The sequence below is a fragment of the Nerophis lumbriciformis genome, linkage group LG39, assembly GCF_033978685.3.
Source record: "Nerophis lumbriciformis linkage group LG39, RoL_Nlum_v2.1, whole genome shotgun sequence".
NCBI lineage: Eukaryota > Metazoa > Chordata > Actinopteri > Syngnathiformes > Syngnathidae > Nerophis > Nerophis lumbriciformis.
The window spans coordinates 7987256-8003559 of record NC_084586.2 but is presented as its reverse complement, the minus strand read 5'-3'; the positions used below and the strand labels follow the sequence as shown (position 1 = coordinate 8003559).

Below are 16304 nucleotides of genomic sequence, written 5' to 3'. Positions count from 1 at the left end.
TTCTGCAGCAGTTCTGGAACTGCTCTTTTTCGGGCATCTCCAGCTGGGTATTTTTCCGTGAATGAGGTGTGTTTGTTCTGGAAATGCGGTGTGAGAGACATTTTAAAAGACAAAATATTAAAATATTTTTTTCTTATATTACAAGATCACAGAAATGTCCAAAATAACAACTGTTACATAACAATAAACTAACTTCCATCCATCCATTTTCTACCGCTTATTCTCTTCGGGGTCACGGGGGGCGCTGGAGCCTATCTCAGCTACAATCGGGTGGAAGGCGGGGTACACCCTGGACAAGTCGCCACCTCATCACAGGGCCAACACAGATAGACAGACAACATTCACACTCACATTCACACACTAGGGCCAATTTTAGTGTTGCCAATCAACCTATCCCCAGGTGCATGTCTTTGGAGGTGGGAACCCACACAGTCACGGGGAGGACATGCAAACTCCACACAGAAAGATCCCGAGGCCAAGATTGAACTCACGACTACTCAGGACCTTTGTATTGTGAAGCAGACGCACTAACCCCTCTGCCACCGTGCTGCCCATAAACTAACTTAATAAAATAAAATAAATCACATTTAAATAGCCTTTTGTTTCAAAGCCAAAGGGAGCCATGGCGGAGGCATGAAAGCCAGAGCCGCCGGTTGCAAACCCCTGGCTTAAAATGAGCAAAATACATAAATAATGCATGTTATTATAAATGTGCCTGTTACTCCATTACATATATACTTACATCATGCATATACAACCTTGATAGTGATCTTTGGATGGTTTTTGGAGCGCTCTAAAAGCCGAATAGAGTGACTCCCCTTATTACCTCTATTGTTAGCTGACTTTTGCTCGTGTTTATTTACAAGTTAGAATGCATTCAAAATAAACCTATGTGTTCTTGTCTTACATAAGGATTGTGAGTTCCCCCAAAAAGTGCAGTTCCCCCTTATAGTACCAGTAGAGTTGTACAAGTTGCCTCGATTTTGAAGCTATTATCATATATATCTGATTTATGACACCAAAAGACTTACAAAGTTTGCAGTTAAATAGATATGATCAAAATCGTATCAATCTCACCGAGATTCCCGAGCCATTTTGAGAGTTAATGAAGCAGCCAGTCACGTGATCCGTGACGTCGCGCTCGGAACCAAAGATCCCTTCCCAATCAACAACAATGTTAATCAAGCAGACTTTGTGAGTGCCAACAACTATTACTTTGGGAACATTTTGATCCAGAACCTTTTATTTTTGAGCCGGAACACAAAGAGAATGAGCAATAAGTTTTAGAAGCTGAATGCTAAAGGGATGTAGCATTTTGGTAATACTAGCAGCAGCAGCATTGCTAGGTGCTAAACATATAAAGTAACCATTTTAAACCATAACAAAACAAACACTTACTGTAATATTTCCACTTTCGCTGGGATGTCGACCGACGGGACGCTTACATGATTCCGTTTAGATGAAGATTCAATCGCAATCCTCATGATGGTTTAAGAAAAGTTGCTGCAACAAGCGTCTTTTTGTGTCTTTTTCGCCACCTCGGGGGATGTGACAGTCGACCAGCCTGTCGGTCCATGGCCACATTTGTCTATTAGCAGGTGAGAGGTGCATTAATTATAATCTACAGTTAATTTTAGGAAGTTTGAGATGAAGCAAAATCAGCCGCCGGCTTATAGTGTGTCAACTATAGCAGCGTAAGCTAGCATTAGTTTTCTGCTATCAATGCGCCGCTAAAATAGTCCGTCTGCGGTAGCGCTTATGATAACAATATCACTCATATTTGGTTAATTTTCAAGTCACAACATGTAATAAGAGTATTGTTGGCGCTTTCTGGATGTTTTATAGAGGTTAAAATGAGCGCAACAGAGGTCACTGGATCTGTTGACTCAATTGTTAGCTATTTATTTACGATTATGAATGCATAAAAAAAAGCCAAGCATATGTGTTCTTGATTTATATAAGGAGTGTGAATGATAAACAACACATCGCTTTCAAATATATGCCTATTTCCAGTATGACTGATCTAATAATACGGATAATACAGAAGCGTTCCCATCGTGACGTCAATCTACGGAAATTACCGAAGGTGTTCGAAGGGGAATATTTTAAATGGCTGACTGAATTTGTGGCATTGTGTGACTTTTTGGATGGTATTTTTTTATTACATACTTTGTAAATATAATTGGATATAGTTTAATGGATACAATGAAAAACAAACAAGCATTTAAAGGAAACATGTTTTTCTACTTTACTGGTACTTTAGGTCAGTGTTTTTCAACCTTTTTTGAGCCAAGGCACATTTTTTGCGTTGAAAAAATCCGGAGGCACACCACCAGCAGAAATCATAAACTCAGTTGACAGTAAAAAGTCGTTGTCGCAATTGTTGGATATGAATTTAAACCAAAACCAACCATGCATCACTATAGCTCTTGTCTCAAAGTAGGTGTACTGTCACCACCTGTCACATCACCCCCTGACTTATTTGGAGTTTTTGCTGTTTTCCTGTGTGTAGTGTTTTAGTTCTTGTCTTGCGCTCCTATTTTGGTGGCTTTTTCTCTTTTTTTGGTCTTTTCCTGTAGCAGTTTCATGTCTTATATTTCCCGCATCTTTGTTTTAGCAATCAAGAATATTTCAGTTGTTTTTATCCTTCTTTGTGGGGACATTGTTGATAGTCATGTCATGTTCGGATGTACATTGTGGACGCCGTCTTTGCTCCACAGTAAGTCTTTGCTGTCGTCCAGCATTCTGTTTTTGTTTACTTTGTAGCCAGTTCAGTTTTACTTTCGTTCTGCATAGCCTTCCCTAAGCTTCAATGCCTTTTCTTAGCGGCACTCACCTTTTGTTTATTTTTGGTTTAAGCATAAGACACCTTTTTACCTGCCTTTACAAAGCAATTAGCTATCGGCTGCCACCTACTGATATGGAAGAGTATTACACGGTTACGCTGCCGAGCTCTGGACAGCACCGACACTCAACAACTACACATCATTTGCAGACTATAATTACTGGTTTGCAAAAAATGTTTTTAACCCCAATATGTGAAACTAGATAATCTCCCACGGCACACCAGACTGTATCTCACGGCACACTAGTGTGCCGCGGCACAGTGGTTGAAAAACACTGCTTTAGGGAAAAGCCAGCTTGTAATAATCGTTACTTGTCACTGCTTCTTCCAGACGACACTACAGGGATCAAGTCCATCTACACCGTGTATCAGGGCCACGAGCTCATGTTCCACGTGTCCACCATGTTGCCGTATTCTAAAGAGAACAAACAACAGGTGTCTGCTTTTGTTGCTGTGTTTGTCTGTGTAGACCGGCGTCGGGTTTCAGTCCATGTCGGATTCGTCGCTCTGAAAAATGAATCCAGGCTGCAAACACCTCACCGAGCGCCTCTCTGATGTGTTCTCGCCCGGCAGGTGGAGCGAAAGAGGCACATTGGAAACGACATTGTTACCATAGTGTTCCAGGAGGGCGATGAAGCATCGTCGTCCTTCAAACCCTCCATGATCCGATCGCACTTCACCCGTATCCTTGACAGCAACGAGCGACTCACATTCTAAGCTCCGTGTTTCCTTCACTTGCGCTTGCAGATATATTTGCATTAATTAGATATAACAGCCAGAATGACAGCTACAGGTGAGCGAGGCCTTTAAATGTGGCTACTTTAAAACTTGACATTTTTTGATGACAGACTCTGTCCTCAGGTTGAAGATATTCTCAGAAGAGAGTGTGCCGCTGTTTGGACCTCCTCTCCCGTCGCCGCCCGTGTTTACTGATCACCACGAATTCAGGGACTTTTTACTAGTCAAATGTAAGATTGATTCATTCATCCATTTTTTACATGTTCTCGGCATACACACCGGAAAAAACGACACCTTAGTAGCAGCTTTAATGAATGCAACGTACAGTGGAACCTCCATTTAGGGACTTAATTGGTTCTTGAACAGGGTTCGCAAATCGAAAAGTTTGTATAGTGAAGCAAATATGAAATACACAATATTGTTTAATGTATTTGGCCACCTGCCTTGACTCACATATGAACTTGAAGTGCCATCCCATTCCTAACCCATAGGGTTCAATATGATATCGGTCCACCTTTTGCAGCTATTACAGCTTCAATTCTTCTGGGAAGGCTGTCCACAAGGTTGCGGAGTGTGATTATAGGAATTTTCGACCATTCTTCCAAAAGCGCATCGGAGAGGTCACACACTGATGTTGGTCGAGACGGCCTGGCTCTCAGTCTCCGTTCTAATTCATCCCAAAGGTGTTCTATCGGGTTCAGGTCAGGACTCTGTGCAGGCCAGTCAAGTTCATCCACACCAGACTCTGTCATCCATGTCTTTATGAACCTTGCTTTGTGCACTGGTGCACAGTCATGTTGGAAGAGGAAGGGGCCCGCTCCAAACTGTTCCCACAAGGTTGGGAGCATGGAATTGTCCAAAATGTTTTGGTATCCTGGAGCATTCAAAGTTCCTTTCACTGGAACTAAGGGGCCAAGCCCAACTCCTGAAAAACAACCTCACACCATAATTCCTCCTCCACCAAATTTCACACTCGGCACAAAGCAGTCCGAAATGTACCGTTCTCCTGGCAACCTCCAAACCCAGACTCGTCCATCAGATTGCCAGATGGAAAAGCGGGATTCATCACTCCAGAGAAGGAGTCTCCACTGCTCTAGAGTCCAGTGGTGACGTGCTATACACCACTGCATCCGACGCTTTGCATGGGACTTGGTGATGTATGGCTTAGATGCAGCTGCTCGGCAATGGAAACCCATTCCATGAAGCTCTCTGCATACTGTACGTGGGCTAATTGGAAGGTCAGATGAAGTTTGGAGTTATGTAGCAACTGAATGTGCAGAAAGTCGGCGACCTCGCACTATGTGCTTCATCATCCGCTGACCCCTCTCTGTCAGTTTACGTGGCCTACCACTTCTTGGCTGAGTTGCTGTTGTTCTCAAACTCTTCCATTTTCTTATAATAAAGCCGACAGGTGACTGTGGAATATTTAGGAGCAAGGAAATTTCACGACTGGATTTGTTGCACAGGTGGCATCCTATGACATCACTAAGAGCCGCCCATTCTTTCACAAATGTTTGTAGAAACAGTCTCCATGCCTAAGTGCTTAATTTTATACACCTGTAGCCGGGCCAAGTGATTAGGACACCTGATTCTGATCATTTGGATGGGTGGCCAAATACCTTTGGCAATATAGTGTATGAATAATGGGTTCCAGCCTTGACAAAAGTCCCTATTTTAGTGAAGGTTTGTACACTTTGGACACAATATAAAGTGTATATCAAACAAACATAAGAAGGAGGTGATGGATCATCTGTCTCTTTATTAACAAGTCAAAATGACAACAACAAAAAGCTAAGCTGTCCTGTATGCGGTGCCATGCCAACACACACAAGTCCCTTTGCTGCCCTCACAAACGATCAGAAATCCCAAGAATCCCTAACTTTAACAACCGTATTGCTACTATAATAAACATTTGAAAAAATGAAATCCACTTTACATGTGTGTGTTTGCGTGTGCTCTTTAAAGAGGAGCCTCTGAACGAGATGTAGCGATTTCTCCTTGGCTGTGATGTAAGTTCGCTTTGGCATCTTTTTACATAAAAGTCAGTTCCTATCACAGTTGGAAACTTGCTGTGGTACGAAACCTGCTTCGTCAATGTCTTCAATACGAGCAAGCACAAAATGGCTGCCATCGTGACACGAAATGAATGAATTGAGTACACAAAGACAAGGTTCGCACGCAGAGGCATGCTTGGCTCGATCTAATAGTTTGTAAATGGAAAAGTTCGCAAAAGGGGGTTCGTAAATTGAGGTTCTACTATACGTGTTTACATAAAGACAATCAAAGAAAATCCATACATTCTTTACAAGCGGTCCTCGTGTTACGATGTTTTGAACTAGTATGTTTTGTATTAGGACGTTTTGCACAGCGACGTTTTGTATCGTTATGACGTCCGATTTGATTTGGACGTTTTGTATGACGACGTTTTGTACTACAATGTTTTGTATTACATTGTTTTGTACTAGGATGATATGTTAGGACATTTTTCATGACGACATTTTGTATGGCAACGTTTTGTACTGCGATATATTGTATTAGGACGTTTCGTATCAGGACGATTTGCATTAAGACGTTTTGTATGACAACGTTTTGCATGACAACGTTTTGTACCACGATGTTTTGTATGACAATATTTTGTACTACAGCGTTTTATATTAAGACGTTTTGTATCAGGACAATTTGCATTAAGACATTTTGTATGACGACGGTTTGCATGACGACGTTTAGTATGACAACATTTTGTACTACCATATTTTGTACTACAATGTTTTGTTCTAGGGTGATACGTTAGGACGTTTTTCATGACGACGTTTTGTACTACAATATATTGTATTAGGACGTTTTTGTATCAGGACGATTTGCATTAAGACGTTTTGTATGACGACGTTTTGCATGACGACGTTTTGTACTACGATATTTTGTACGACAAAAGTTTGTACTATGATATTTTGTACTCCAATGTTTTGTACTAAGATAATACATTAGGACGTTTTTCATGACAACGTTTTGTACTACGATATATTGTATTAGGACGTTTTGTATCAGGACAATTTGCATTAAGACGTTTTGTATGACAACGTTTTGTATGATGACGTTTTGTATGACGACAATTTGCCTGACGACGTTTAGTACGACAACATTTTGTACTAGGATGTTTTGTGCTACGATGTTCTGTGCTAGGACGGTTTGTATCAGGACGATTTGCATTAGGATGGTTTGCATTATGACGTTTTGTATGGCAACGTTTTGTACTACAACATTTTGTACTACAACATTTTGTACGACACTGATTTGTACTACGATGTTTTGTATCAGGACGATTTACATTAAGACGTTTTGTATGACGATGTTTTGCATGACAACGTTTTGTACTACGATGTTTTGTACGACAATGTTTTGTACGACAATGTTTTGTACTACGATGTTTTGTATTAGGACGTTTTGTATCAGGACAAATTGTATTAAGACGTTTTGTGTGACGACGGTTTGCATGACGACGTTTAGTATGACAACATTTTGTACTACGACGATCTGTACTGCGATGTTCTGTACTACGACGTACTGTACTACAACGTTCTGTACTACGACGTTCTGTACTACGACGTTTTGCATGACCGCGTTTTAATGACGATGGTTTGCATGACAAAATTTTGAATTATGCAATTTTATATTATGTTGTTACATTAAAGTGAGTAAGGACAACCTCACTTTCCATTTTGTCTCTCGAGAGTGAGGCAGACTCCTCTGATGGCAGTGCATCAAATAAAATGAAAGCTACGCGAAATTAGAGATAGTAAAATGTTAAAGTGTCGAAAGAAACATTGGTTGCTTGTTTGGTCCTAGCCGCTCAGACGTCACCACCATCATGAAGAATCTGCTCCAATGAAATAGACAGAGCAGAGTAGTGGCTTGTGCAGCCCTTTGAGACACTTGTGATTTAGGGCTATATAAATAAACTTTGATTGATTGATTGGTCTCACTTTTGAGACTTCCTGTCTCTATACCTTCAGTAAGGAAGTGTGAACCTCGTGAGTGAATTCTTGTATTTCTTCTTTTTATGGCAGTGTTTGATATGTCCTACATGTGTTTTGAATGCATCGAGGTTTTTATTTAGCTATGATTTAGGTATAAGTGCCGACTCGCGCTAAAACTCGGCTAACGTTGCCGTGGTAGGAACACAACCGATACGTCGACCAAGGGCCTCCTGTATGTATTTTCTGCCGGTCATTCCTTGAGTTTATGGATTGAGCTGCTGATGGGGATTAAGATTGGATTAAAGATTGTGGCGTACAAAGAAAATATGTCAATACATCTCTCTTACGGGTCGGCAGTAATCAATGGAGAGAAAGCCACACTGGAGACGCCAACATTTGCCCAGAAGCGTCAGCGGACCCTGGACATGTTGATCCGCTCGCTCTACCAGGACCTCATGCCCGACCTGCATAAGGTAAAAGCCACTTTTGGATAAAACCCCAATTTTTTTTTTTTGTTTCTTCTGCCCTCCCTTGTCCTCCTCCACCACTCCCTCCCTCCTTGTCACTGCTGTGACTTCAGAACCTGCTGACTGTGTTGCGCTGCGATCCACTGCAGCCCACTGCGTACTGCGCCACAGCACTGACTGATTCCACTGCAGTGCTGCCTTCGCTTTTCCTCTCCACTTGTTTCTTCAGCCGGCTCTCGCCATCACCGTCACTGTCAGGGTCAGCTTCCCTAAGACCCTCCTTCTGCTTTCTTTCCTTCCTTCCCTCCCTCCTCCACGTGATGGTGCACCGCATGTTAGGTCCCTTTTTCCCCGCAGAACATGTTGAACCGGCGCTCCTTCAGCGACGTGCTGCCCGAGTCGCCAAAGTCGGCGCGCAAGAAGGAGGAGGCGCGGCAGGCTGAATTTGTCAGGATAGGCCAGGTAACAAAAACGTTTGGACACACCCGAATTGAAATAAATACTTTTTCATACATCAAAATCAATTAATCAATTAGGTTAGGTTAGGTTATGATCAGGGATTAAGGGTATGATTCATGTTAATTAGGGTTAGGGTCTTGAATTAAGGGGCAGAGTAGGTTTAGGGTGTGAATTTAGGGTCTATGATCAGAGATGTTAGGATTAGGGCTGGGGACTAATGGTAAATGGGTTATACTTGTATAGCGCTTTTCTACCTTCAAGGTACTCAAAGCGCTTTGACACTATTTCCACATCCACCCATTGATGGCGGGAGCTGCCATGCCACGACCCATTAGGAGCAAGGGTGAAGTGTCTTGTTCAAGGAGACAACGGACGTGACGAAGTTGGTAGAAGGTGGGGATTGAACCGGGAACCTCAGGTTGCTGGCACGGCCACTCTCCCAACCGTACCACGCCGTCCCCGTTGAGTACTGTAGGATTAATACTTGGGGGAGTTAGGGTTTAGGGCAGAGGTTCCATACTCTTGGCCTGTGGGCCATTTGCAGACCACAGGCCCATATTTTGTGGCTCATTACTTAACTTCTTAGTTTAGTGGAGTGCTTTTCCCCCGACGCCCCACCCCTACCCCACACAATCTCAGCCGCGACTATATATATGTGTATATATATGTATAATTTGTCTAAAAAATTGCTATAATTACACCTCTGCATAACTTATTAACATTAAATAAAACAAAAAAGAACTATAGATCAACTTACAACAAATAATAAACGTGTTAACACTGTTTTTAATCTGTAAAAAGAAAATATTTAAAGTGCATCAATTTGTGTATCCTACATTTTTGGACCAACCTAAACCATTTGATACTGAAAAACAGAATTAAATAAACTCCATCCATCCATCCATTCTCTTCCGCTTATGCGAGGTCGAGTCGCAGGGTCAGCAGCCTAAGCAGAGAAGCCCAGACTTCCCTCTCCCCAGCCACTTCGTCCAGCTCCTCCCGGGAGAGCCCGAGGCGTTCCCAGGCAAATAAACGCAATAAATAATAAATTCAAATTGATCAGAAACATCATCTCAGGAGCCCAATATATAAAACAATTTAACCTACAGCACCAAAATGAATAAAACCACAGTGGCTTTGTGGTTAGAGTGTCTGCCCTGAGATCGGTAGGTCGTGAGTTCAAACCCCGGCCGAGTCATACCAAAGATTATAAAAATGGGACCCATTACCTCCCTACTTGGCACTCAGCATCAAGGGTTGGAATTGGGGGTTACATCACCAAAATGATTCACGAGCGTGGCCACCGCTGCTGCTCACTGCTCACCTCACCTCCCAGGGGGTGGAACAAGGGGATGGGTCAAATGCAGAGAATAATTTCACCACACCTAGTGTGTGTGTGACTATCTGTGGTACTTTAACTTTATTTAACTTACTTTGTGCTGAATAGGTTTTTAATCAAAGTGAGGAAGTCAGGATTAATGGCTACAATGGCATGATTTGTAGTGTACAGCTTTTCGAAGCAGGATTTGAAACATGATACTGCAGGATACTGATGCATGTTCCCCGGGAAACACGTCCACCCCCATGCATTGCACTGCTTTCGGGGAATTGCGGTCCGCGCACCCCGGGTGGATAATTGTACAATGTATTATTGCTATCTTGAATCCTACTAGAATGGGCCCTAACGGTGTAAACACAAAAACGACAGCACAACAAACACACATTGGGCAACACAAAGAGCAACTTCCTATAAACAAGCGGAAGTGGCTTGGACCACCTCCTACAGCAGTGTTTCTTAACCATTGTTGGGCCACGAGTGCCCCCTCGAGGACTGCCAAAAATTATATGTTTCTCAGCTGTGGTCCGTACCTGAGCGGTACTCAGTTGTTATACACGTTTTCACCACTTGTGGAAGTAACGACAATATCAAACAAATGTCTGGAGCTAAAGTCATAGAGAAGTTTCTTAAGCACAAAAATTAGGACTATAGCGGTGAAGCTGTATTTTCATTTGCACTTTAATTTTATTGACAGTTAAGTTAATAAACATATTCATTATTTATTGTTTTCTGACAGTTATTTATAAGTCCCTTCTTATGCATAGTATATTGGGTTAAAACTTATGTTTCTATTCAGCCTGACCTAAGCCTAAGGTTTATGTGTTAAATAAATAATAACATTTATGATTAACATGATGGTTCCATATCATTTGACAAGGTTGTAAATAGGGATGTCCGATAATGGCTTTTTGCCGATATCCGATATTCCGATATTGTCCAACTCTTTGATTACCGATACCGATATCAACCGATACTGATATCAACAGATATATGCAGTCGTGGAATTAACACATTATCATGCCTAATTTGGACAACCAGGTATGGTGAAGATAAGGTACTTTTTTTTTTTAATTTATAAAATAAGATAAATAAATTAAAAACATTTTCTTGAATAAAAAAGAAAGTAAAACAATATAAAAACAGTTACATAGAATCTAGTAATTAATGAAAATTAGTCAAATGAACTGTTAAAGGTTATAACTATTATTGGACCAGCAGCACGCACAATCATGTGTGCTTACGGACTGTATCCCTTGCAGACTGTATTGATATATAATGATATATAATGTAGGAACCAGAATATTAATACCAGAAAGAAACAACCCTTTTGTGTGAATGAGTGTAAATGGGGGAGGGAGGTTTTTTGGGTTGGTGCACTAATCGTAAGTGTATCTTGTGTTTTTTTATGTTGATTTAATAAAAAATAAAATAAAAAAACGATACCGATAATAAAACAACCGATACCGATAATTTCCGATATTACTTTTTAACGCATTTATCGACATCCCTAGTTGTAAACTGTAAGTAGGTTGGGTATAATTATTGAATGTGATTCAAATCAAAAGTAAAATTACTAATCCAGTATTATTACTTGAGTGGGTCCCGGGCCCCTTTGTAGTGGAAAAGTTGAGCCCCCAGTTAGCATAGCTTAGGGTGACTATACAATATCTGTTGGTAAAAGTAGTTAACAATTTTAGTCACATGGGTAAATCTGAAGTGTAGCCGCCTCACCACTACCTCCAGTTTGACCCGATTTTGAGACCCCTGGTTTAAGGTGAGAATTAATTTTAGGTAAGGGTTTAAGGTAAAGTGCTCAAGAAGCATCAGGGTTGGGGGGGATTTAATTTTAGGTCAGGGTTTAAGGTAATGTGCTGGGGAAGCATCAGGGCTGGGGGGGTTTAATTGTAGGTAAGGGTTTAAGGTAAGGTGCTAAGGAAGCATCAGGGTTGGGGGGGGGGGGTTTAGGATGGGGGCCTGGGTTTGAGGTTAGGAACCAGGGTTCATGTTTCAAAGTTAAGGTTGGAATTAGTGTAAAATAGGGTAAGGGTGAAGTCAGGGTGTAGGGTTAGGTGCTAGAATAGAGTTTGGGGTAGTTGGGGTAAGTGGTTGGGTCTGTGTTAGAAGTTAGCAATCTGAGTATCGGGTGTGTTTGGGTTTGTGGTTCAGGGATTAGGTTAAATTAGATTTAGGTAGGGTGGAGGTCTCGAGTAGAATTTGGGAGATTCAGAGTTTTAGGTTAAAGGTTAGGAATTTAGTTACAGTAAAGAGGTTAGTTTTGTTAGGGGGTTATAAAGACGTTGGTATACTTTGTTGCAAATCTGGGTAAAGATGCAGAACCAGGCGTTATTTCCCCCCTAATTTCTCAGGGAATAATAACATGAGTAAAATTAATCTAAATACATAATGAATCTTGATAATAAACAGATCTAAGTAAGTGTACTTTGTGTTTGTGGGCTCTTTAGGCCCTCAAGCTGAAGACCATCGTGAGAGGAGACGCCCCTACCAGCCTGGTCACTACCGGTCTGTGCAGAAAGGAGGTGAGCGCAGAGTTTAAACTATGATGTGATTATTTGTAGGATTGTTTAGATGCGACAAAGCGTCGCTCACATGATTGTCGTCGTTTGCTGCAGCCGTGGGAGTCGCAGTCCTTCTGCAGCACGTTCCCCTATGAGATCGTGTGCGCCGACTCCTGGGGTCAGTCGCTGCTGGTGGCCACCGACACAGCGGGGGTCGTCCTGCTGGAGGGTGAGGTTAAATTAATTGTAATCGATGTATCCTCCCCTCGCCCCCAGACTCTCCCCGCGTGTCCTCTAAAACAAAGGCAGCCATGCTGAAATGTCAATGTTGTTGTGAGCTAACATGTCCTTGTTGTTGCTTGTACAGGACCCGATCCACCCTCGGCCTGCACCGGTGAGCGTCACGCCATCGATCCACCACTTTCTTGGGATGTCTTCTTCCTTCTCCAGTCAGATTTGACCTTTTCTTTGATGTGTGTCTCATAGAGACGCAGGCTCTCCCCCCGGTGCAAGTGTTTGACAAGACGCTGCTGGTGAAGCAGATGCACATTCTCGAGCCTCAGGACCTGCTCATCACCAGGGCGGACAAAGGTAGGCGGGATGCAGGATGCTGCTCAGTGCTGCCACCTGCTGGAAAGTGTTTTCTTTTGTAATTGTGTCCCTTTGCTCAGCGTTGCTGCGAGGGCTAATGTATTGTACTTAGACTTACCATATTTTTCAGACTGTAAGGCGAACTTAAAATCCCTTCATTTTATCAAAAATTGACAGTGCGCCTTATATTAATTCTGGTTATGCTAACTGACCTCAAAGTATTTTCATTTGGTACATGGTGTAATAATAAGTGTGACCAGTAGATAGCAGTCTCACATAAGAGATACGTGTGGACTGCAGGTTGCAGCCTGTTCAATAAATTACGCCACTTGTAAGCAAGCAACACCAAAACGTTGATGTTTCATTGAGAATATAGAACATTACACACAGGGCTCAAAAATCTGTCAAAATGTTTTAGTGCGACTTTGGTAAGCTATGAAGCCGCACCGCTTGATGGAACGCGGAGCATTACAGCCACCATAGTCAGACGCACTGTGCTTTACCAAATACGGACCCCAAAAAGGCACCTGTTATAAGACATATTGTCTGGTGTTTTGTTTTTTTATGCAAAACCAACTTTTGCTACCTATTGGTACCTGCTAAAGTGTAGTTGGGGTCTTCATAAGTCCCGGAAATGTGCGCGCATTCGCCATTGTAGTCCGCGCCGTAGTCAATAAGTTCCTTCTTTTTCTCTTTCCTCTTGTTGTGGGGCATTCATCCTCCGTTGTTGCCATTTCTAATACAAAGTAGTGTACAGTTCTAACTTATAGCTGTCAGTACACTCACTAGGAAGTGTGATGGGGAGAACCCAGCTGGCACACGACATTGATACAACGTTGATTATACGTACATGCCCTTTAAAACTGACTTTGAAAGAATGTTGCAAAATAGTAAATTGAGACAACTTAGATGTCTAACGTTGGATCCACTTTGTTGGTTGTGTATTGACCAGAATTCAATTGTCAAATGAACGTCACAATCTGACATTGAATAAACTTTGTCAAAAAGCATGTTGTTTCAACGTTGTATTTGTGTTGTCGAATAATGGTTGGGAAATGACCAAAATTCAATGGTCGATTCAACGTCAGAACCCAACATTGATTAAATGTTGTCAAAAAACATGTTGTTTCAACGGTAGCTTTGAGATGCTCAAGGTCAGGACCGAATTCAACAAGTTATCAACGTTGTTTTAATGTATTGTGCCTGCTGGGAAGCACGTAAGACCGCTCACAAAGCGGCGCATCCTGAAGAGACGGTCAGAAAGCGACTTGAAGATGGTCTGTAAAACATAATCGATGCAACATTTTGACCAAATAACCACCATGACATGTTATATAGATGCACCTGAGGATAGTCTGATTAGCAACACTAAATTGGCCCTAATGTGTGAATGTGAGTGTGAAGGGAAAAGTGTTTTAAAAGTAGGAAAAAAAAATCATAATATGACCTCTTTAATACGCCTTATAATCCGGTGCGCCTTTTGTATGAAAAGAGACCTAAATAGGCCCGCTCATCGGCAGTGCGCCTTATAATCCAGTGAGCCCTATAGCTCGAAAAACATGGTTGATAAACTTTATTGATCCACAAGGGAAATTGTTTGACAAACAATTTTGACACACGGTAGCTCAAACAATTGGGGCGGTATAGCTCGGTTGGTAGAGCGGCCGTGCCAGCAACTTGAGGGTTGCAGGTTCGATCCCCGCTTCCGCCATCCTAGTCACTGCCGTTGTGTCCTTGGGCAAGACACTTTACCCACCTGCTCCCAGTGCCACCCACACTGGTTTAAATGTAACTTAGAAATTGGGTTTCACTATGTAAAACGCTTTGAGTCACTAGAGAAAAGCGCTATATAATTCACTTCACTACACAATTGTAAAATGATGAACATTTCAGGAGCTACTGTGATCTCATGCCACTCTTTCAGGGGCACATCAAAACCACGTGGTTGCTGTGCAGGCTCCAGAAGTCGACAAATAACAATTTATAGGAAAACAAAAAACATGAAGGACACAGAGCTGAATCACCCTCAGCAATACCTTTTCTACATACAGCCACAAAAGTCAAACGAAAACGAAAAATCATAAATGATAAAAAAAATTGAAAAAAATAGGGCTCGGAAGGCCACGTGATTTTGCAGCATTGTGGGGCTGGGTAGACATACTTGTTGGATAAAGGCTTCGGTTACAATGTGAAAGCAAGCAACAAACTGGATTAAAATGGATCGTACAAAAAAAACAAAAAACAAGGGACTTTACTGTGAAAAAAACTGTACCCTATTTTCCTAGTTGGAAAAAATAATACAAAATGGTGGAATTGACTCATATGAGCTATGAGCACGTCTGATGGACAAGAGGTTTGAATCAAGTAAAAGTGCCGCCAAACTTGTCTGTATTGCGTCAACGCCTTTCACCTCTTACGTGTCTGAGATGCTTGAGATCCCCCGGCCTTGTTTCATTAGCAGGGTTCTCCGAAAAAACAAGCCCAAAGCTTCTTTTAAATACTTTGATCACGACGCTACCTTGCTGAAAAGAATACTCACATGTACCAGGTGATGGCGTTAAATGTCATGTTTGTTGTTGTACGTCTGCTCACTAACCAAGTTCCTTAGCTATGCTTTTGCGCTGGAAATGAGGAAAATCTCACCAAATATTTTTCCAGAAGTGCATGACAACCATTGTGGCAGTTAATGATGGCGCACGTTCGCAACATATTTGGAACTTGTTAAAGAGAAAAAACCCTCAATTTTAGGACAGAGTCTTGCATCAATGTAAAGTTGCTAATCCGATGCAGTAAGACCCATGATGCATTGTGTTTCCACGTCACACTTTCAAGCCCTGTAACAATAGATTATACATGTTGCACACATACGACTGCGCCAGACAAACGACAAAACAAAAATGCCATCTTAACACCCCCGTACACCGCAGCAGCCTCGGCAATGCTTCGCACCATCGCTCACTGGGTGGCCAGAGACAGGAACAGACCCAACTAAGAGAGCCGACGCCGTCCTAGGCTGCCCACCAGCCCCCGTTCGATGTCCGGTAGGCGCGGATGATCGAAAATCCTTTCAGGGAGACACTGTTTGTTGGTTACTCATTTGTTTATTAGCCATTTTATAATGGATATTTGGTTACCCCCAACAACGTGGCCTCAATCCCTGCCACCTAGAGGATTGGCGTGAACTTGAATGCAACTGATTGTTCAAACTTAACACCAGGCTTTGTGTGTAAGTGCTTTGTTTTGTTTGTCTATGCATTGTGCAATCGAATTTGCGCAGTATGTATTATTTATTGCTCATTTTTTGGGGTTTCATTGTTTTACTTTTGTAGCTGTATGTAGAAATGGCACTGCTGGAGTGGCAGCTGGTTGCATCAT

General features: G+C 42.0%; 1 protein-coding gene across 6 annotated transcripts in view; it reads left to right on the top strand.

Moving 5' to 3' along the window:
- Nucleotides 1-16304, top strand: part of garnl3 (GTPase activating Rap/RanGAP domain like 3) — a 145947-nt gene that overhangs the window by 105132 nt on the left and 24511 nt on the right. For 4 of the 6 annotated variants that reach the window (XM_061931807.1, XM_061931804.1, XM_061931806.1 and 1 more), the window contains 10 exons: nucleotides 3177-3280; nucleotides 3419-3527; nucleotides 3593-3638; nucleotides 3707-3813; nucleotides 7915-8030; nucleotides 8364-8486; nucleotides 12285-12359; nucleotides 12453-12567; nucleotides 12706-12732; nucleotides 12825-12929. In XM_061931807.1, the coding sequence (XP_061787791.1) occupies nucleotides 3177-3280; nucleotides 3419-3527; nucleotides 3593-3638; nucleotides 3707-3813; nucleotides 7915-8030; nucleotides 8364-8486; nucleotides 12285-12359; nucleotides 12453-12567; nucleotides 12706-12732; nucleotides 12825-12929 (927 nt within the window). The remainder of the gene's footprint in view (nucleotides 1-3176; nucleotides 3281-3418; nucleotides 3528-3592; nucleotides 3639-3706; nucleotides 3814-7914; nucleotides 8031-8363; nucleotides 8487-12284; nucleotides 12360-12452; nucleotides 12568-12705; nucleotides 12733-12824; nucleotides 12930-16304) is intronic. The other 2 variants (XM_061931809.1, XM_061931805.1) reach the window with 1 other exon arrangement.